The 22,665-nt window shown below is 42.1% G+C and overlaps 1 protein-coding gene across 5 annotated transcripts in view; it reads left to right on the top strand.

Moving 5' to 3' along the window:
* Positions 1–22,027, top strand: part of gbf1 (golgi brefeldin A resistant guanine nucleotide exchange factor 1) — a 91,787-nt gene extending 69,760 nt beyond the window's left edge. For 2 of the 5 annotated variants that reach the window (XM_036215422.1, XM_024296985.2), the window contains exons 17-40: positions 252–337; positions 416–618; positions 690–813; positions 5,640–5,765; positions 7,077–7,159; positions 8,094–8,330; positions 9,026–9,119; positions 9,387–9,563; positions 9,718–9,782; positions 9,951–10,074; positions 11,619–11,690; positions 11,760–11,854; positions 11,928–12,081; positions 12,219–12,444; positions 12,938–13,095; positions 13,663–13,912; positions 15,415–15,638; positions 17,054–17,204; positions 18,640–18,770; positions 18,835–18,936; positions 19,041–19,154; positions 19,236–19,413; positions 20,682–20,846; positions 20,922–22,027. In XM_036215422.1, coding sequence (XP_036071315.1) covers positions 252–337; positions 416–618; positions 690–813; positions 5,640–5,765; positions 7,077–7,159; positions 8,094–8,330; positions 9,026–9,119; positions 9,387–9,563; positions 9,718–9,782; positions 9,951–10,074; positions 11,619–11,690; positions 11,760–11,854; positions 11,928–12,081; positions 12,219–12,444; positions 12,938–13,095; positions 13,663–13,912; positions 15,415–15,638; positions 17,054–17,204; positions 18,640–18,770; positions 18,835–18,936; positions 19,041–19,154; positions 19,236–19,413; positions 20,682–20,846; positions 20,922–21,175 — 3,593 coding nt within the window. In that variant the 3' untranslated portion in view covers positions 21,176–22,027. The remainder of the gene's footprint in view (positions 1–251; positions 338–415; positions 619–689; positions 814–5,639; positions 5,766–7,076; positions 7,160–8,093; positions 8,331–9,025; positions 9,120–9,386; positions 9,564–9,717; positions 9,783–9,950; positions 10,075–11,618; positions 11,691–11,759; positions 11,855–11,927; positions 12,082–12,218; positions 12,445–12,937; positions 13,096–13,662; positions 13,913–15,414; positions 15,639–17,053; positions 17,205–18,639; positions 18,771–18,834; positions 18,937–19,040; positions 19,155–19,235; positions 19,414–20,681; positions 20,847–20,921) is intronic. The other 3 variants (XR_004949144.1, XR_004949143.1, XM_024296986.2) reach the window with 3 other exon arrangements.
* Positions 22,028–22,665: the final 638 nt, after the last annotated feature.

Here is a 22,665-nt window from a genome sequence, read left to right as displayed (position 1 = left end):
TTATTTTTTATTTTTTTTATATCCATTCCCGGCCCTAGTTTTTAAACAATGCAGTGACTGACTGCTGGACTGATCACACATTTACAGCCCGCTTAGATCCAAGTCAGTTTACAACCTTCATTTGACCACATTTATTCTTCTTTATGACTGTTTTTTTAAATATTTTCAGAAGTATTGACCTGTATTTTGAAAGTTTCAAGCCTTATTTTGTAGGAGGAAGTTGATCAATCTGTTTTGACTTTCTTTTCCAGAGAAGAGAACTCCGAAAAAGCCCCAGCGTTTCTCCTCATACCTACCCGACTCTCAAGAGTTGCTGGAGATTAGAACGAAGAAAAAGGTTTGTGTGGTTCTGCTGCGGACAGCTTGTTGCAGACAGGAGGCTGGTTCTTATTGTCTCTGCCCTGCTCTTGTTCAGCTGCTGATCACAGGTACTGAGCAGTTTAACCAGAAGCCCAAGAAGGGAATCCAGTTCCTCCAGGAGAAAGGACTCCTCAGTGACCCCCTGGACAACAACCAGGTGGCCCAGTGGTTGAAGGAAAACCCCCGCCTTGACAAGAAAATGATCGGCGAGTACATCAGTGATCGCAAGAACTTGGAGCTCTTGGACAGCTTTGTGAAGTAGGGTGAACTTCCAGAGAGATTCAAACGTTCTTTGGTGTTCTTGAGTCTGACGTTTCTCTTTGTGTCAGTACTTTCACCTTCCAGGGGCTTCGGATCGACGAGGCTCTGCGGCTTTACCTGGAGGCCTTCAGACTACCCGGAGAGGCTCCTGTCATTCAGAGGCTGCTGGAAACCTTCACAGACAACTGGCATGTAAGGCACTGCTCCTCAGCTCCCAGAAAGTCCCCTGAACTGCTTTAGAAACACGTCGAGAACAGTTTCCAGAAATATGGCTGTGCTTCGTTTCCAGAAACTATCAAGTGTTTAACAAATATATATCAATGCTTGACTAGTTGTTCTAGTGCATTGGTGCCCAAAGTGTGGCCCGGGGGCCAAATTTGACCCACCAAAGGTTATCTTTTGGCCAACCAAGTAGGGCTGGGCGATATGGCAAAAAAAGAGAACCGCGATTTTTTAAATTTGATTTCACAATTTGGATTTTTTCATTATTTCTTTAAAATAAATTCAAATTGACAAAAAGGAATTATATTAATTTTAGTTGAAAGAAGTAAACACATTTTTAACAAATATTTATTTTTATTTAAATTCTAATTTCAAATGTATTAAAAGTAGGGGTGTAACGGATCACAAAACTCACGGTTCGGATCGTGTCACGGTCTTAGGGTCACGGTTTGGATCATTTTTCTGATCAGTAAAAAGTAAAAAAAAAAGAAAAAAAAAGAAAAACAGCAAAAAACAACCAGATAAAAGCTAAATATATTTTTGGAAATGCTTCAAGTTGTATATTCAATAAGCATATAAAGTACTTTACACACAATATTTAGATCATCAAAACATTTGCTCATTGAGGCCTATTTATTAAACAAAACATCTTTAAACTTTGAACACAAACAGCATGCTAAAACATGTAGTTTCTGATTACATTTACATGTTTTTAGACCAAATATACAAAAACTGACAGAAAAGAATTCTTAGTGTTGAAAATACCAAATCTATCTGGAGTTTCCTTAAAATACAAATGTTCTCGTCCCACCCCCCTACTGTCCAAATTAAATCATGAATAAAACAGTTACAAGTATTTTTTTGGTATTTATTGTTTTATTGAAACTAACTAAGGGAGCATTTAAATATTTAAAATAATAATTATCTGTAAAACGTGACACTCCCATGCTCGCTTTTCCTAGTGGTTTTTGATCTCGTTGGCTTGCCATACAATCGTCCCCTGACGGCACCGGCGAGTCCGTTATGGACCAGCGGCTTTCTCCTGTGCGGGACAGCTGCTGCTCCTCATTGGGAGATTCTTTGAATCCATAAATGGAAACGTGTACTGTTTTAGTCGGCTCTTAAAAATTAAATAAACCTGATATTTATTGATCCACGTCCTTCATTATGACGCCCAGAAAAGTTTTTGACGGAAGCTCCTCCCACACGCGGCGGGAGCTTCAGCTGAACAGACTTTAAGATAACCGTGAAGCAGCTACTTAAGGGCTTGTTAAAATAAAGACGATTTGCATTAATTTGACAGGAACTCCATTCGATATGAACGGACAGTTGATTTAAATTATGCTAGCGCGAGGTGCGCATGTGTGCCAAGCTTTTGCCTTCTCGCTCTTGCAGCTTTTCGTAGAAGATCGTGATAAAACGATCTCTCAAAAATGACGGATCGTCAGCGTTGGAGATCGTACGACGGTTTTATATCGTTATATTGCCCACCCCTACCACCGAGTCGTGGCAGCATAAACCCATTGATTCTCGATTATCTTCCAAAACTCTTCGACTGTAATATAATTTTGGGCTCCGGTTGGCGCTGTTGGCACTTCCTTTGTCTGCAGCTATGGGTGAAACTAGGGGTGTAACAGATCACAGATAATCCGTGGTCTGTATGGATCAATGACCACAGTTCGGGCCACATGTGTACCGCGGATCACCCCTCTCCTCTATTAAAATCCATTCTATCCACACAAAAGGCAATTGGCGCTATATTCATGTACTGTACGCCGTCTTTGTTTTAACAAGCATCAAAGTTGCTTCTTGATGGTTATCCAAAACCTGACGCTCCCGCCGCGTGTGGGAGGAACTTCCGTCAAAAACTTTTCTCAAACTCGTCATGGATGATGCAGATACTGAGAGATCAGGTTTATTTATGTTGAAGATCTGAATAAAAGCATCAGTGCACGTCTCCGTGTCTGGATCCAGATCTTCCGGTGAGGAGCAGAAGCTGACTCGCAGCCGCTGCTCCGCTGCAGAAACATGTAGTCAGGGGAAGGCAGTACGGCAAGCCAAAAGAGTCAAAAATCACTTGGAAAAGCGGGCATGGCATGCCTCATCTGCACATGTACTACGGATAATAATTATTATTTCAAATATTTAAATGTTCACACAGTTGGTTTTAATACTACAATTAATAAAAAAATAATAATTTCAACATTTTCATGTAAGATTTAATTTAGACATATGGGGGGGGGGTTTAGATAGCATATTTAGCATTCTTTTCTCTCAGTTTTTGTAGATTTGGTCTCTACTCTACTCTTAACAAGTAAATGTAAACAGAAACTGCATGTTTTTACATTTTTGTTTATGTTCAAAGTTTAAAGATGTGTGAATGTATATTTATGCTTTGAAGTATTTATATATGTTTTTTCAAATGTATGTTTTAGCGCTTTTCAAAAAAAGAATTTTTGACTTTTGTCGTCCTGTTTTACCTTTTTTTTTCTTTTGTTTTTTTCATTTTTTACTGATCCGAAAAATGATCCAATCCGTGACACAATCTGAACCGTGAGTTCTGTGATCCGTTACACCCCTTGGTAAAACAACAAGCGAGTCATCCCTGGGCTTCCTTTTTGTTAGAAATTCCCAAGAATCTTGACGGTCACTTCGGATGCTTTAGCGGCCTTTTTCAGCCAAAATGGAGCGACAACAGCAAACAGATAAAGTTAAAAGATCAGCTCCACGTCTCTCATTAGGATCCCATTTTGCTGTTTTCATTGGAAGAAAGATCGTTTAGTTTGCTCTGTTTTTTATATTAAAAATGACCAGTGAGGCCTTTCTGTTAAAGGTTTTAAAGACAAATGTTTACTTTTTATTCTTATTAATGTTTGCTACTTTTATGAATACAAAATAAATAAATTAAACCATGTTATTTATTTTATTCTTTTATTTCATGACAAGCAAAAACTTATTGTATTTGGCCTGCTGATGGGATTCCATTTAGATTTTGGCCCTTTGAGCTAAAATGTTTGGTCAACCCTGTTCTAATTGTCGGAAAAAGCTAGTTTTTATTCCATCGAATTTCTGGGACATCAAAATGCTGAGTCTTGAAATTAAGAACACTGAAATATTTTAGATAGAAAATATTATTTCTGAGCATAAAATTTTGCTGTTTGAAAATCAAGGTTTCAGAAAAAATTCAGAATGAAATTCAAAGGTTTAAAAAATCAGAATCTGATGGAACAGGAAAACTTCCATATATGAACCTATTTTTAGACAGGATTGAGCAGCAAATTTGACGCAAACCGAGAAAGAGGCGTTCAACACAAATTGAAGTTTTAATTTCCTGTGCAAACTGGGTGTGAACGCAGCATCACAGCTTCCTCTTCCCTCACTACAGTAATTACATTTCATTTCTCATCTTTACGTTCACAGCTCCGTTCTGCCACTTCCCCCCTCAGATCCACCTGTTCAGAAACTGCCCCGTCCTTCAAGGATCATTTCAGTTGTATCACGTCACAGATCCGTCACCGTCATGATTAACTTGTGATTCTAGTCCTTAGATGACAGAAGTTTGAACACAGACTCACAAACAAACACACACAGTGATGGCTAAAGGGCAAGCTCCATTCAGGGTAACGTTTGACTTCTGAAAATAGCCCAAAAAGTCACGTGACCTGGAAACTATTCCTGGTAATGTCCTTTTCATAGACCGACGACATGCTCACAAATAGTCTCTTTGAAGGAGTCATGATTAATTTTAGACAGCCACACTGTAAATGAGTTTTCCAGTGTATGTTGTCAGCAAGATGTGTGAGGGGAGATGCAGAACACACACACGGTTTTAGGTGCTTACGCAACAACACGTGTTTTACTACTTTATCTTTGATAATGAAGGTGGGTTAGCTTAGCTGATTTAAATACCTCGAATCCACTGGCTATGATCCAGCTTCCAGTGTTGACCTGTGCTGCTTCACTTTCGTCCTCTTTCCCTTTACTAAAATAAACAAACTTCTAAAGCAGAAACCGTTTGCCATGTTTTCTATGGGTGAAACCCACTGACTCTATAAGAGAACTGGACCAAGTGACTCCTCCCCCTGGTGTTCCAAACAGGAAGTACATGCTGGTTCCAAAAAGGCAAAATCATATAGAACTCTATAAAGAAATAAACAGATATTACTCAGTTATTCTATTAATCAGAATATTCATTCTTTTTCTGACACATTTTTTTTTTTTTTTTGGATAATCCAAATTTTTTAAATAATATTTTTCCTGTAATTCAAGTTAACCGGCCAATCAGATGCCTCAATAAAAGCATGTGGTCTCATGTCAAACGTTTGAATGACCGATTTCCTCAGCCCACTTTCAAGTGGAAGCGGTGTGGCCTTCCAATAACCTCACTCCTGATTAGTGAAAGTGGTTGCCATAGAAACTATACCAATCCCTTCTTACTGACGTCGTCTGGCTCCAGCATGGCGGCGTCTGTATCATAAAAAGTGTCGACTGAATTGACTTCTTTTGGTTGGAGCCACAAAATAATTTTCTTTGGATGATGTCACACTCACTCTGTCCAGTTCTCTTATTCAGTCACTGGAATAACCACTCCGTTGTTCATCCAACAAATGCTTGTTTTTTTTTTTTTGTTGTTGTTTTTTCTAACAAATATGCCACCATTTATAAGTAAAACATGTTTTTGACAGCATACCAAGAAATATTAGATTTTATTTGATTTTTGCTCTGTGTTTTTACGCCTTTTGTCTCTACATTGTTGCTTTCCTCTGTAGCATTCAGTTGTTTTTTTGTGTTTGCAGAAAGTGAACGGCTCTCCATTCATGACCAACGACGCCGGCTTTGCCCTGGCCTACGCCGTCATCATGCTAAACACTGACCAGCATAACCACAACGTCCGGAAACAGAACATTCCCATGACGGTGGAGGTAGGAGATCTCTGTTTTTTTTCACATGAATGATTTTTTTCTGTTAAAACAAAATTTTTTACTTTGTGACTGAAATAGTTTTCCCTGTAATCTGATTTCTGGTAGAAGTCGTTCTATAATCTCAAGCTTGAGCTGATTTAAAATAAATCAGTTTTTGAAATTAAAGGTTTACTCAAAGCAAAGCTGCGCTGGTGTCCTCCATTTTCCCCTGCATGTGGCGTGGTGTGAAATTCCTGCGAGTGTGCAGGCATTCACACTGGTGCAGCCAGCAGCTGTAACCAGTGGTGGTCCATCTCAGAGCTGTGCTCATTCTGAGTTGGAGGCGTGGCCTCTCTGCTGGCTCTGTGTTTTTTTTTTTTTGGTCTTTGATTGACAGCAGCTGAAGACTAAACAGAGTCTCTGGAGACTGGGCAGAAGCTTATGGGTGGGCTACTCTCGCTGACAAATAATAGCATCCAGCTTTCTCTTTCCTTTTGTCTCACCTCCTTGTACTTTGTTGGCTGCTTGGACTCCAGTCGCTCCTGGTCGTCCAGCTGGTGCTGTATGTTCAGAGCATCCCGTCACAGGAACCCCATTGACCTCCAGGCCCAGACAACAGCCAGAGTCCACACAATAGATCTGAGTGGGCCAGTAAAAGTGGCGCCTCGCACTCCACTTACTTGGCAGCTTGCAATGTGCAGCATGCAGCGCAGCATTTGTTGGCAAAGGGGTTATTTTTGAAATGGGGAAGCTATGTCCAGCACCGGTGCATGTAAATCAGCTCCTGTTCCCCGACGATGACATGTTCGGAGGGCGGTGAAGGGAATGCCGGGGGGGATGTTAATTTTGTCCATAAAACAGTGCACGGTCATGCCAACAGCTGCTCCCGGAGCCTCTCAGATAATGAGTGTCAATGCGTGCTTTGAGCAAAGCAAATAAAAGGCCGCATCCTCAGCAGCCTCGGACTCTCTCTGGCTCTCTCTGCTGCTGTTTATTTCTCTGTGTGTCCCTGCAGAGAAGATCGTGTTTCTTCTTTTCATAGACAAACCCTGCCAAGTCCAGGCCGAAAACCGAGCTCTGCTGTCAGTCATCACCGCGTGGTTGTTTATTTACTGGCGGTTCATAGCTTTAATCCCTGTTTTCCTAATGATGCAGCTAAAATGTATTAAGTGACGAGTGTCTTTCCACCAAAGACTCCTTTAATTGTTAGTTTGATGCTTCAGGATGTAAACCGAGCTCCTCTGCAACAATGACAGACGATTGAAGAGTTTTCACTTTTAGTCATGATCAAGCTGGACTGCAACATAACTGTGTTGTTATGTCTCTAAACAGCAATTTAAGAAAAACCTGAAGGGCGTCAACGGAAACAAAGACTTTGACCAGGACATGCTGGAAGATATCTACAACGCCATCAAGTAAGGAGCATAAAACCAACTTTACTTTTAGCTGAGAATCTTAAAGACCCACTCCGATGAGACTTGTCCTTCTGGCCTTTTTCTAATGACAGAGAGGAATAAAATTAAGCTCCAGTTTGCATTTCTGCGTATTTCTTTATTTAAGTCGTCATGAATCAGGAGCAGCTGAAAAAAAAAAGTGTTACATATTTATTTATTTAACATTTAAATCAAAAATGGGAGGATAAAGCCTCTTGAGATGAAACATCTCGTCCTCCTTTCCAGTATGTAAACAGATTCAAACAAGAATGGCAGAGAAAAAAATCAGCAAAAAAAAAAACAAAACCAATTTGACTGTAAAAGATCAACACATTCACACACATTCATACAAAACACGCTGGCTCACAATATCCACCTCTCCTACTCATAACAATTCATAACAAAATGCAGTAGCTTCCATTTGGGGGAAAAAAAGATGTAAATACAAATATAACATCAGCCGGATGTGTCTGTTTGCTGTCTGAATTCAACCATCCGTAGAATAAGAGAAAGAATTTAGAGAGAATAGCCAAAGTTCTGCTCAAAAATAAGTGTGTAGTTTGGAGATATAAATGACTGTAGCTGACTTTATTGATTCCACTCAGCTATTAATCTTATTTTCTAATGTTAGCTGTCAGTACTAAAGGACAAATATCAGAATGAAGCGAAGCAGGGAGCCGCGGTCTGCCTCGTGTATTTTCTACGTCATCGTTTTTAAATTGCTTTTTTTTATTTTAATAATTTTAATAGCGCAATATTCAGAAATTCAGTCTTAAGCTTAACTTTCTTAATATATGTCCTCCATCATCAGAATAAGGCAGCAAGAAGATGTTAAGAGCATCATTTTCGTCGTAGTGGCTCTTTAATAAAAGACGTAGAGCTCGCATTGAGGTTCCTGTGTTTCTGTGACGTGCAGGAATGAGGAGATCGTGATGCCAGATGAACAGACGGGCTTAGTGAAGGAGAACTATGTCTGGAGCGTGCTGCTGCATCGCGGAGCGGCTTCGGAGGGCGTTTTCCTCCATCTTCCACCCAGCAGCTACGACCACGACCTGTTCACCATGACGTGGGGGCCCACCATCGCTGCACTCTCCTACGTGTTTGACAAGAGCCTGGATGACAGCATCATCCAGAAGGCCATCAGTGGCTTCAGGTACACGATGCTCACACGGCTGTTGTTGACCAACATTACATGTTTTGTCTATTCCATTGATGCTTTTATACAAAAATACGTTTATTTCTATAATATTTCTCTTTCTTGCCTGTCGTTAATGATGTTTTCAAGAACCACTGACAGTATCTGAGAACTGGACAGAGTGTGACATCACCCACAGAGCATGGTTTACTTCCAGCTCCAACAAAATTAATTCAGTTTTTTCACAATACAGACACCTCCATGTTGGAGCCAGACGTCGTCAGTAAATAGTGATTGATCCAAGTCGCTCTGAATTATCGTTTCTAAACCACTCTGGCCAATCAGTAATAATCTTTGTTTGGTGTCCACGCCCCTGCCCCTCTAAAGCATGTTCTGAAGAATCGGTCAAATGTTTTGTGCATGAGACCACATGCTTTTATTGAGGAATCTGATTGATCCGTTTATGCCTTGAATAACTCGCGACAAAGAAATAAAATCATGAAAAAAAAAGATCATTCTCAAGAACAAGAATGGTTATTCTGACAAGAATGGTTATTTCTCTTTAGAAGTCTATGGGATTTTGGCTTCTTGGTGCCAGCAGGCACTTCCTGTTTGGAACACCAGGGGGGGAGGAGTCACTCAATCCAGTTCTCTTATACAGATCATGTGAATGAGATTCCAGGACTGTCTTTCATCTGTGCTTGTCTTTGCAGAAAATGTGCTGTGATCGCTGCTCATTATGGCTTCAGTGACGTGTTTGACAACCTGATCATCTCCCTCTGCAAATTCACCACTCTGAGCAGTGAGGTAAGACTCTGGTTCAGCCGCCAACCTAAAACTCTACAAAATGGTGCATAAGTGAGTCTTTTTAAGCATGTATGACTTCATTTTTAGATTATTTAATCGTATTTGCCATCATTTAGTTGATGGGCATCAATCTGAGATGTCAAACCACATTCATGCACTCAGACTCTTTGAAGTCATCTATTTGCTGTTCAAAATAAATCTTATATGATGTGAGGACCAAACTGAGAGCCCAGTCTCTGATTGCGTCTTCGCTCCATCTCCCTGCAGTCGGTGGAAAACCTCCCGACAGTGTTTGGCAGCAACAGCAAGGCTCAGACGGCAGCCAAAACTGTGTTTGACCTGTCCCATCGGCACGGCAACATCCTGAGAGAGGGCTGGAAGAACATCATGGAGTCCATGCTGCAGCTGTTCCGGGCAGAGCTGCTGCCCAAAGCCATGGTTGAGGTCAGGACTGCATCTGTAAACACTCTTTCCATTTTGTCACGCATTGGCCAACGTGGGCTTTGCAGTTTCTGCTTGTTGAGGAAAAAGACAGTTTAATCGCACGTCCTCTGCTGCCACCTGCTGTTCAGTTCTGAAAAGAGTTTTGTTTCCTCAGGTGGAGGATTTCGTGGAGCCAAACGGGAAAATTTCTCTTCAGAGGGAGGAAACCCCTTCAAATCGGTAACATAGAACTCTCTGTGAAAGGATAGCTGTCATAGTGTCTTTTTGTTATTACTTTAAAAACCTTTCTAAAAACACTGTCAGAGATTTGCTAAGAACAATAACTCTTAATACATTTCTGACCAAGACTCCTTAAAGTAACGGTTGAATTCTTCTCCTGAACGTCAGCGGTGAGTCTGCCGTTTTGAGTTTTGTCAACTGGCTGACTCTGAGTGGAGCCGAGCAGTCTGGACTCCGAGGACCGTCAACGGAAAACCAGGAAGCAAAGCAGGCCGCCATCCTCTGCATCAAGGTACAGAAGATCCAAAACCCCAAAGAAACCAACAGATAAACATTCAACAAAACTGTAATACTCTTTGGTCAGATTGTCCAGTTTTTAGTTGAAGGTAGGGATGTCCCAATCCGATCACATCAGAGTCAATCCAAATCTGAGATTGCACCCTGGGATCAGATATTTAATTTACTCTCATTATTATGATAAGCGCTATATATTTCAAGCTCATTATTACAGAAAAATGCTCTCCTAGAAGTCACATGTCATGAACAGATTTACTGCTTTAAAACGCAGCAGAATACGGCAGCAGTTTGAGAAAGGAGGTGCACAAAAACAGTTTGGTAAAGTTAGCAACATTTTCAAAAGTTCTGACTTCCAAGCTCAAAAGCTCTTTTAATAAATGTCTAAGCTGACAAGTGTCTCCTGCATTTTATTTTGACTCAAACAACCCACAAAGGCTTTCCAAAGAACAAAAGTTTTGCTTTTGTTTTTTTTGTTTTATTTTAACGAGAATGGTACACTCTGTATTGCTGACAGAGGATATGTCCAAATTCCTAACCTAATCCTTAATTACTAAAATACTATATGGTGCAGGACTATCTAGTCCCCAATTCGGACACCACGCTCACTACTTTTGTTTTTTTTAACGGCAGATATTAAGTCACCAAGTTCACAAAATGAAAATCTAATCATTACGAAGATTTTACAGTATCTCCACTCTGTTCTGATGATGAAATGTAGATTGTTTATTACAAAAACTACGTATAAACATGTTTTCAAACACAATGCATTGTGGTCTATATTCACCAATCGAGTGAGCATCGATGTACACTGGTTTTCCGCAAAGACTTCTTTGAACTTACTAGTGCACTCGCTTTTGGTATTGGCAGATACTCCAAATCACCTGTCAAAGTCAAGGCCCGGGGGCCGGATCCGGCCCTCCGGGTAATTCTATCCGGCCCACCAGATCATTTTATTTTATTGTTATTAATGACCCGATGTTATCTTGTACTTATTGCTAACTTGTATAATTTTGACAAAATATATTTTTATAAAGACTAAAATTTGAACTTTAGCAGTTTTTTCAGCTACATGCTAGCTGTTTTGGCTATCCTAAGTTTTTTTGTTTGTTTGTTTGTTTGTTTGTTTTTTAGGCTAATTTGGCATTTACCTAATATTTTAGCTTTCTATCATGGTGTTTTTTAGCTATCATCTTCAGTGGCCAAATTCAGCTTACAGCATTCACACTATCATTATCACAGGTAATGTTATATATCTAGTTCATATATGTTAAAAAGTTATGGTTATAAAGTTTTACAAATGTAGTTTCAGAGTGTTCAATAAATGTTTATCCTGTTCGACCTCAGGTGTTTTGGCCCCTGTTTGATTGAGTTCGACACACCTGCTCGAAATCAAATGACCTGGACTCGGTTGACCTGATGGGGACATTCCTAGTTTAACACTAGTTTCCTGGGGTTTTCTGTTTCTGCTGCAGTGTCCCCCCCCCCTTCTTACAGCACAGGTTAAACAAAGGCGTCTCTGTTATTGTCTCTGTTCTGCAGCAATGTGACCCAGAGAAGTTGATCACGGAGAGCAAGTTCCTCCAGCTGGAGTCTCTGCAGGAGCTGATGAAGGTTGTTCATCTTTCTGTGTGTGGTGTTTGTGCTGTTCGCAGTCTACATTTACCGAACGTTCCTCTTCAGGCGCTGATATCGGTCACCCCAGATGAGGAGACGTATGATGAAGAGGATGCTGCCTTCTGCCTGGAGATGCTGCTGCGCATCGTCCTGGAGAACAGGTACATTTATTGTTGGGAATGTTGCGTTTGTGTTTTGTTGGCTGTGAGTGACTTGACTGTTGTGTGTTTGCAGGGACCGCGTGTCCTGCGTTTGGCAGACGGTCCGAGACCACCTCTACCACCTGTGCGTTCACGCCACGGAGAGCTGCTTCCTGGTGGAGCGGGCCGTGGTGGGCCTGCTGAGACTCGCCATCCGCCTTCTGCGCCGAGAAGACATCAGCTCGCAGGTACAGAGGCGGAGCAGTGACATCATGACTGCTGGATGAGCCTCCAGATGTTTTGTCAATGCTGCCATCTTGAAACACTTTCTCTTGTTCTGTTGTCTGGATCTTGAGCCGTGACCTCCTCTCCTGCGTACCTGCAGGTTCTCCTCTCTCTGCGCCTCCTCCTCATGATGAAGCCCCATGTGCTGTCCCGGGTCAGCAGGGAGGTTTCCTTTGGCCTTCACGAGCTCCTGAAGACTAATGCCGCCAACATCCACTGCACGGACGACTGGTACACTCTCTTCTCTCTGCTGGAGTGCATCGGTGCTGGAGTCAAGCCTCCGGCCTCGTTCCAGCTCGCCTCCACCACCGCCGACAGCGACGCAGGTACGGCTGTCTCTCGCTGTTCACGCCACATTGCAGACGTTCAGTGCTGCATTCACATCAAATTCATCACCACCTCTCTTTGGAGGCGCCTCCAATTTGTTGCTTGTCAAAAAATGTGTTCAGAAACGAGTCTCCCGCCGCACGTGGGAGGAGCTAATGTCAACGGTTTTTAGCCTCGTTGCTCCATGGAAGATTAACCTGCACTTTAGAGGACCTTTTTATTATTGTCTCCATACAGATAAGAGATATCATGAAGTTAGTTGGTTTGGACTCCATCCACTGATCACATCATGTTTCAAAGCCAGGAGTCGGCGACCTTTAACAGTAACAGAGCCATATAGAAGCTTTTATAGAAGCCAACAGCCAAAAAAGTGGATTTAGGGTTTGGTTAGAGAATAAACAAATGTCTTTACGTTGCCTGATGACATCTGGACCTCAAATCCTCACCGCTCATCCAGTAGCTTCCTCTGAAATGTTTGCTTTTCTTCGTCAGGCGCTCAGTCCGACAGTGAACTCTCATCGTACCACGCCAGTGAAGTGAGCTCCGACCGTGGATACACGTCTGACTCTGAGGTCTACACCGAGCACAGCAAGGCCAGGATGCCGCGCTCCACCACAGACGTGGATGTAGCGAGTAGCGGATGGCTGGTGGTTAGTGTGCACACTCCTGCAGGACACTCGTCCGAAAAGCTTTCAGTTCACTCCTGTGACGACACAGAACAAGAATGAGTTTCTATGGGCGTTAAAAGTGACTTTTAATTTAAGATCTACTTTATGCACCACTATGTGAATGTTCATCGAAGTTAAGAGGAAAGTAGCTTTGCAGCACTTCTCATGCTGCGTTCCTGATGCTCAGTCAGAAAACAGACAGAAGCATCCTGTTAAAGTGTGCTCAGCTGCATAAATCGGTACGCTTTTTGACCTTTAACAATTACATTCTGTCCACTTCATTTATAATCTGTGAATGAATTGATGCTGTTCAGTTTAATATCAACAGTTTCTACATTTTTTTCCTTTCTGCTCCTCAACTTTTCTCACTTCTGTATGAACTTCTTCAGCTTTGATTCCTTATAAACTTTGGGATTTTTTAATTAAAAAAATTAGCAAAACTGAGTGGATTCTGTCAAAAAGAAAACATTTGTCACCAAACATGATGGAACTGGAGGATCAGATCAAGTCCTGTGATGTTCCTATGTATCATTTATGTTCTCCTTCTAGGTGGGTAAGGATGATCTGGAGATAAATAAGACCCCCCAGGTGAACTCCAAAGCTCAGCTGAATCACCCTCTAGTCAACCAGTACAGCCTGACTCTGGGTCAGGACCTGGGCCAGCACGACACCAAGTCTCTGGTCAAGTGTGTGGAGACTCTGTCCTTCATCGTGCGGGACGCGGCCCACGTCACACCCGACAACTTTGAGCTGTGTGTGCGAGCCATCCGAGTGTTCGTGGAGGCCAGCCTGAACGGAGGTGAGGCGGGAGGAGATGTTGGGAGGAAAACTGTTTCACTCCCTTGTTTTCAGCCCTCCTGTGCTGCTCTGGGGCCGCAGTAAGCTGCATGCTGTCATATCTAAGGGTCAAAGAGCAGAGGGTCCTGAGAAACGCCATGTGGGATACAGTCTGAAAAAGCCTCTTTTACATGTGTGCTTCAAATGTTTCTGTTCTGGACTACTTTCTAAAACGACCCTTTGACCTTCATTTTCCTGTTTGTTCCTGATCAGCCTGTAAAATTGTGACTAATGTTTTGAAGTGGAGAGCTCAGTATTGAGCCATTTCCAAACTGCTTCTTTCATAGTTAGTTTTTTTAAATCTCTTCCCAAAAGATTCACCAGAGCAACAACCACACTCAGTGTGTGAAAATGAGAGTTTCTCTGGAGATCTTCTTTGGGGACGGACTCGTTTGTGCATCAGAAATGCTGTTTTTATCTGTCATTTCTTTTATTCCTAACTGTTATTCTGCAGCTTTTTCCATGTGACTCCTCTCCATTGTCTGAGACTTTCACCAGTAGACTGATGCTTTGTGGATTCCTTCACTGCAGAACTCTCTTGTTTCCTCTATTCCTCTAAACCATGGGTCAGCAACGTTTATGACATGAAGTGCCCATTCAAAATGTTCTCAATGCGAACTCTGTTGTTGTTCGCCTTTCGGTTTATCCTGTCAGGGATCACCACAGTGAGTCAGCTTTCACTGATACACTCAGGTGGTTGTGCAGAGAGTTTTACGCTGGATGCTCTTCCTGACACAACCCTGTATCTTTGAGGTACAGAGAGACCAAGTCATGCAGCTGGATGAAGGGTCTTGTCTAAGGACCCTCACTGGATTTAGTTCATTGTCGCCCTGGGAACCAAACCCAGATCCTCCACCAGCCACTGAGCTGTGCAGCCACTTCCAACTGTAATGCAAACTTAATGCAAAAAATACAAAAACATTTCAATATATCTGAAAAAATGTAATTCACAAGCAGCAGGTCAAATACCTTTTTTGAACATATTAGCTCAAAATTGTGCTTTAGTAGTAATATTACACAAAGAAAAGAGTTGAAATAGTTATGTTTGTTTGAAACCAAAAGTTCTGCATTTGTGGTTTGTCATACTAACAGCATTAGGATTGGATACATAGGAACAAAATGTCCTTAATATTTCTAAGAACTTCACAACTATTAATTAAAAATAAAGTAATAAACAAGTGTAACCAAGCGCTTTACAACACTGATATTTAGTGCAGCCACCTGTACTGATTTGATCATTTTCTACAAGCAGACAGCTCGTATCCACCCGTAAGGGCAGTTATGATTAAGACTTTAGGCAGAAGAATCAGAAGACATTCATCTCAGTGAGTTGGTAAAAAGTGTTTAGCTGGGAGCCTTTGTCCTGCTGACCTCCTGCTTTCTTTAGCGTCTCTTCCCTGGTGGAGCTGAAAACCGACATGTAGCACGACGTTAATTCATTCTGTTTCTGCTGGTCTTCGTCAGGCTACCGCAATCATGACAAGAAGAAGAGCCACAAGTACGACTCCTCAAAGTCCCGGATGAGGAAGAAGGCCGGGGGGAAGGAGAAGGACGGTGGAGCCGGGTTGAGGCGGGGCGGCGGCGGCAGAGCATCCGGTCAGCGGCTTTCCCGTTCCCACAGTGATGATGAGGAGGATGAAGGAGTCCCTGCCAGCTATCACACTGTGTCATTACAGGTTAGTCAAGACGTAAGTACAGGAGCCCTCTTTACCCTTCTTCCTCCTCCGTGCACGCTAAAGCGGTGTCTAGCTCTGCATGACCACTGACATCAGTGATCAGCTTTGTGTTCTAGAAGAGTCTGTGATCTTTAACGCCCTGGTGTTAACTTCTGACACGGTCACCAGTTTCAGCTTCAGTTCTGAGCAGTTTAGTCCTGAACATCCAAAACACAAAACCTGAAGAGACAACTCTTCTGATCTTCTGGGTTTTAGCTGGCGAGATAGATTTAGCTGCTTTTTGTTGCACGTTTAACCTCATCAGTTCATTTACAGAGAAATGTCATTTATGCACATTTTTCATCTATTCAGGTTAATGGAAGTGAAAGTGTGAGGAACTCTAACATTGAAAATAGTTTGAAAAAGAGAAAAAAGATTGGTCATCTAATGCTTTCATTTTTTCTTGTTAAAATAAATTGCCTTTACATTTTTCTTTGTGTGACTTTAAATGAAGTCCCACTCTGATCATCTTCTGATCTGTTTTTAAAGCGTTCCCAGTGGTCTTTTCATTATGATTATGCTGGTTTTAGCCGAAATAAAAAAAACTGAGTTCACTTCTAGGAGATGCAGACCTTCCAAAAAAATAGAATATCATGGAAAAGTGTATCCCTTTTTATATTTCCTTTCAAAAATGTATCCATTCCATCCATCCATCTTCTACCGGGTGGTCTAAGTGAAGATCCCCAGACTTTCCTCTCCCGGTCACTCCCTCCAGCTCCTCTGGGGAGACCCCGTGGGGTGACCTCCGCGAGGCGTTCCCAGGCCAGCTGAGAGACATAGTCCCTCCAGCGTGTCGGACGGACTCTCCTCTCCAGTCCCCTGCATAGACTTTATCTTTTGCATTAACTTTAAGTAAAATATAGATTCAGGATCCACTTTTTAATTGATTACTTTTGTGAGTTTTATACTCTGTACTCCAATTTATGTAAAAATAAACACAGAAATATTTGAAATTACTTAAACAGTTGGCCAGAAATCCATATTCTATGAAAGTCTACTTTTCAATGGAATCATAAAAAGGAATACATATTTCTATGATATTCTAATTTTTTGGACAGGGTTTGTCATTTCTGCAGAGCAGCAGTAGTTTAGAAATTTGCTTTTAGTCAATTTGAATAAAGAAATACTCTAAAATGCAATTTTTAGATTGATTTTCATCATAAATGTTCTCTGTCATGAGAAAAATGCCACAAGAACATGTTAAAATTTTCATAGGAGTGGGTCTTGTTCAATTTCCCCTGGGATGAATAAAGTGTTGTGATTCTGATAACATTTTAAGCTGACCTTCTTGACTGTCTCTCACTGCTTCTGCTCCCCCTGACCCGGCTGTGCCGTGTCCTCCATGGAGGTGGGCTGTTGACGCTCTCTCTGGTCTTCTGTCTCCACAGCTGTTGGACCTGATGCACACGCTGCACACCCGGGCAGCCAACATCTACAGCTCCTGGGCAGAGGAACAGCGCCACCTAGAGACCGCAGGCAAGAAGATCGAGGCTGATTCACAGACTCTGTGGACCAGCTGCTGGTGCCCGCTGCTGCAGGGTGAGTCCACCCCGCACAGATAAGTGACAAACTTAACTTTAGCAGTCATCATCATGAATGACTCAGATTGTTGAACCTTTATTTATACAGGTAGGTCGACTGTGAACAATTTCTCATTTACAACGACGACCTGAGTATGCATCAGCAATACAGAAATAAGTCACATACAGACAAAAACATGACATCTTCATCAATAATTTAAAAACTTACAATAAAAAGTCTACAGGAGGCACCAAATCAATGATTGAAATAAAAGGACAAAATAAAACCCATTAAAAAGTTAAAAATCTGCATATTAACCCAAAAATCCATTGGAAACAATAGAAATGATCCTTCGATTAGATCATGACGGATCGAAGGAAAAGAGAACGGTAACAGTTCTAGTTTGTGCATTTTTATTTTGAAACCTCAAAATATAATTCTCAAGATATTTCCACTCTATTTTCATTTTACACAGACAAAATGTTTCACCTCTAAAGTAGAAAAAGTAAACAGAAGATAAAAAACCTGGACGTTTGTGACTCATTCATAACTTTCATAGTTGATAATTTTTACTTGATGAAAATGAAAAAGCATTTCTGTTAATCCATTTTAATTTTCAAATTTGATATTTCTAATACCAAATGGTACAAATTTACTAGAAAACTTTTAGAAAATGAAATGTCAAATACCACTTTCTTTGTCATTTTAATTAAGTTAGTGAATGAGCGGTGTTGAACAAGAAAAGGAAAAAGCCGTTCGAAGAATTTCTTTTTTCATTTTATTTAAGAGGCAAGTTATGCAGGTACATTTAGAAAATAAAAAAGCATTTCCAAAAGTGACTTTTATTTTGAATTACGAGTCACAAACACTTCCACAGAACAGAAGCATGAGTCAGTCACTGAGGGAAAACAGCAGTGGAAAAAAAACAATTTGATCCAGAAGAGACATACATACGTGCTCTCCGTCAGCTGAGAGACTAAAATCAGGTTCTAGTGAGTTAAAAAGAAGTAAAAAGGACCTGATGACAGTGGTTCTTGATGAATCATCACTGAACGCTAAAGCAGGAAAATGTGCTGGAAAGTAAACTAGTAACAACTACAAAAGCAGCAGCTGATGACGGACAGAGAAGCGTCACTTTTCTATGTCCACACACTGTAAGAACTGAATCTTAAAGTAAAAAGTCTAAAGTCTTAGTTGAAATAGAATCTTATTAGGAAAGTTTTTCAGTAGAAAAATAGTCTTAGTTTGAGGAAACATGTCTTTTTTTTAACCTAAGAATTCTGGGTAAGCTTATTTTTCTTTCTTGCTTTTTGTTAAAGAAAATGTTTCAAATTTAAGATTTTTTAAACTTATTTTTAGAGATTTCCAGTGAAGTAAATAACAGAAGGAATAATGTTCTGGACTTGAAGAGTCTTTGGGATTGTGACTCTAGTTTTGTTGCTTTTCCCATCAGGCATTGCTTGGCTCTGCTGTGATGCCAGGCGACAGGTGCGCATGCAGGCGCTCACCTACCTCCAGAGGGCGCTGCTGGTGCACGACCTGCAGACCCTGGATGCTACAGAGTGGGAGTCCTGCTTCAACAAGGTGAGCAGAAATGCCCAGCGTGAGGTGTTGTGGGAAGTGCAGGGCTGATGGGGTTTGTCTGCAGGTGCTGTTCCCTCTGCTCACCAAACTGCTGGATAACATCAGCCCAGCAGACGTAGGAGGCATGGAGGAGACCAGAATGAGGGCCTGCACGCTGCTGTCAAAGGTAACAACACTTAACGCCAACAACCCCCCCTGACAGCAGACACGGAAACGTGGGCTCCTTGTTTCTGGGTGGTCCGTGTGTTGATCTCAGTTTGTGTTTGTCAGGTTTTCCTGCAGCACCTCTCTCCTCTGCTGTCGCTGCCCACCTTCGCTGCTCTCTGGCTCACCATCCTGGACTTCATGGACAAGTACATGCATGCAGGCTCCAGCGACCTGCTGGTGAGGACGGAGCGGCAGGTGAACTCTGCAAACGTGGCTGATGTGAAAGCCCACTGGTTGTGCTGCTTCTGTGTGTTGTAGCTGGAGGCCATACCCGAGTCTTTGAAGAACATGCTGCTGGTGATGGACACAGCCGGCATCTTCCACAGCACCGACTCCAGGACGGGCTACTCCGACCTGTGGGAGATCACCTGGGAAAGGATCGTCTGTTTCCTGCCTAACCTGAGGGAGGAGCTCTTCAAACAGACCGTCATTCAGGGTTTGTAGCATCCAACTCACTGACTGTAGCAGAGAACTGGACTGAGTCAACCAGAGAAGACGACTTACTTCTGGTTCCAACCAATAATTTTGACAAAATATATTTTAATGGAGAGTAAAATATTTAAAGTTATTTAAGGTCTAAGTTAAGGTTTAAGTTGATTTATTCTGGAATAATATTCCTGCCTTTTTATTATTCATCATTATGTTAAAATGTTACCTTTTCAAAGTTTTAACATTTTGTTCTAGTGTTCAATAAATGTTTACCCTGTTCGGCCCATGGCCTAAGATGTGTTTTGGATTTTGGCCCCTTGTGTGATTGAGTTTGACACTCCTGCCCAAGACTGTCTAATGTCTAATCCAGCCGAGATGTAATAAAAGCGTGGATCAATGTCTCAAATTCCTGCAGAGTTAAAAATGGTTTCACAGCAGATAACCGCCATAGAAGGAAGAAGCTCTGCTTCACCACAGAAGGGTTGTGATGGTGGAGCCAGGTCTAGGGTAGAGGGTCACAGTGGTTGCTCGGCCCAATTACCATCTCCTCACATTTCTTCTCATTAAAGCTCAAGAAGCTGCTCTCCAACCACGCTCAGATTTTATGCAAACATGACATTAACTGTTTGAAGGAGGAGCCGTTCTTGTTAATTGGGAGATAAATCTGGTTATCATCAGCATAAAAATTAAAGGACACTCCCATGTTTCTACATGATAGAGCCCAGAGGAAGTAGATGGAGAGAAAACAGAAGTGGTCCTAAAATTGAGCCCTGTGGGACCCTAGAAGACAGTGGAGCTGTGTCTGAGGTAAATTTAGATAGACTCACGCTCATGGTTTTGTCTGCCAGGTATGAGTTAAGCCATGTCAGAGCCGCACCAGCAACCCCCACCACATTTTGGAGCAGGATCTCGTGATCTTCCGTGTCAAAAGCAGCAGATAAATCCAGTAAAACGAGGATCACATGATCTCCCGTGTCGGTTACTCGAAGGATGTAATTAAAAACCCTCAGCAGAGCAGATTCTGTGCTGTGAAGACTACTGAAACCCAATTGAAAAACTAAACCAAATGAACTCTATAGAGTTCTAAGACATCAACTGTGTCTGAATGATGATGCTTTGAGCGGTACTTCCGTCTCTCTGTGACCCAGTCAGAGGACTTACAATTGTCCAAGAAGGAAAAATAAAAACAAGAACAAAAGCACCTTTATACAGTCAATTCTCCAGCTTCAGAGTTCAGCAGAAAGGGGGAGTTTTTAATGCTTCATTCTGTTTCAGACCCCACCCCCGCACCACCTGCTGAGGCATCCACCCCCGCACCACAGAGGCCTTCATCCCCCCAGGCGCCTCAAACCCAACAACCCTCTCCTGTTCCAGCAGGCCAAGCTGAGACACCCAGCAGTCTAGAGTCTCCACAGAAGCCCAAGCCGCTCAGCACCAACGGTAAAACTGTCGGACCTCCTGAAGTCCAGATTCCACCGGGACAGAAGGCTCCACTGACTCTGTTTTCTCCTGCAGGTTCAGACCAGTCTCCTCCCACTCCACCGGCCATTCCTGCCACTCCCCCACCATTAACCACGCCCCCCATTCCAGCGCCGTCCCCTCTGAGCCAGTCCCCCCTCATCCTGCAGCCCCTCGCCTCCCCTCTACAGGTGGGGGTTCCTCCCATGTCCCTCCCCATCATTCTGAACCCCGCCCTCATCGAGGCCACCTCCCCCGTACCGCTGCTGTCCGGAGTCAAACCCGCCACCTCTACCGATGAAGTCAAGTAAAGGTCGGCCGCCAATATCCGGGACGCCACGCCTTCCAGCGTTTAATAAGAGACGCGGCGGTTTAGGTTTGATCCTCAGAAAACCACGCTGGCATTCACTGAGGGGGAGGGGGACATTACACTACAGTGACATCTACCCCCACCCTAAAAACGACAAGCCACTTTTTAGTCTTGCATTACAATTTTAATTTAGTAAAGTGGAAAAAAGAGGCGGGTTGTTTCCTGAAGGAAAGCAGTTTCTGAGTCGGTGGGACTGAATTATGCTCCGCCTTCATGGCTGACTCAGCAAAAAACGGACCTCCGCTTGATCTTTTGAGTTGAATCTGGATCAGAGCCAGCCTCTTCTTACCTGCATGTTGGCGGTTTAGAGGATTTCCTGAAGAACAGCTTCAGTTTTTCCACAAATCTTCTCCTCCACGACCGTCTGACGTCTAGAACTAAAACAGATGATGACCTCCAATAATCAGGGATTATTGGAGGTCATCATCTGTCCTCTTCTATCTCACCTAATTCCCATCGAATGAAATTTCACTAAACCAAAACTGAGAGCAAACTTCACATCAAGTGTCATCCGCTTTTCAGAATAAAAGCTTGAATAGTCTCAAAACCAACAAATTTTGAGCTTCCACCGTATTTAATGTTATTTATTGAAGTGGGAGGAGCTAATGTTTGAATCAGAAACATCCTGGAAGCGGGGGGGGGTTCATAGACTTCTCTAAAACTGATCTGTGCTTGAATGGTAAAAGTCTATTGATATCATGTGTGTACAGATATATATATATGTATAAATATATGTATACATATAAATTAAATGTACTTTTTAATACATAATAAATATAGTGCTAAAAGTGTCGATCTTGTTCTTGAAGTTCTATCTTAATTAGAAATATTGCCCTTTGCTCCCCAAAAACTATTTTTGGCCTTTAAATCGCTTTTCATGAGGTCAAAGGTCATGCTAACCCTTTCTGTTCAGTCACTTCTCACAGAAACGTTGTAAACGTTTAGTCTTTTAAACATTCAGGTATTGGCTGCCAGATGCCGAGTTCTAGGTCAAAGGTCATCATCAAGATGTAATTTTGTTAGAATGTTCCAGAAATGCTTCCAAATAATTGACATGTCTAAAAAGACTGGACTGATCATATGCAGGTTTCTTGCCGCTATGATTGCATAATTTACCGGGTGGAGTCAATAATATATTTTCATTTGCATCGGTTATTGTGCTAGTTGAATGTAAACACGTGCGAATAACATCAGCCAAGTTGTGAGAGATTAATAAAAACATACATCGAAGAACCAAACCAGCATGCAGCTCGCGGGTTGCTAGCACCTACTTTAGCACACTGTTCACTGTCTCCAGCTTGATTTCTCTCGTATTAAAATGTGATTCCTGTCCTGTGATGATTCCTCTTCTTCTTCTTTTCCTTTGGGCTTTTCCCCTCAGGGGTCGCCACAGCGAATCAGTTTCCTCCATCTAAGCCTGTCTTCAGCATC

This window comes from Oryzias melastigma, linkage group LG15 (genome assembly GCF_002922805.2).
Source record: "Oryzias melastigma strain HK-1 linkage group LG15, ASM292280v2, whole genome shotgun sequence".
Classification (NCBI taxonomy): domain Eukaryota; kingdom Metazoa; phylum Chordata; class Actinopteri; order Beloniformes; family Adrianichthyidae; genus Oryzias; species Oryzias melastigma.
The sequence above is the reverse complement of the archived record's forward strand: the minus strand, read 5'-3'. Positions and strand labels throughout refer to the sequence as shown.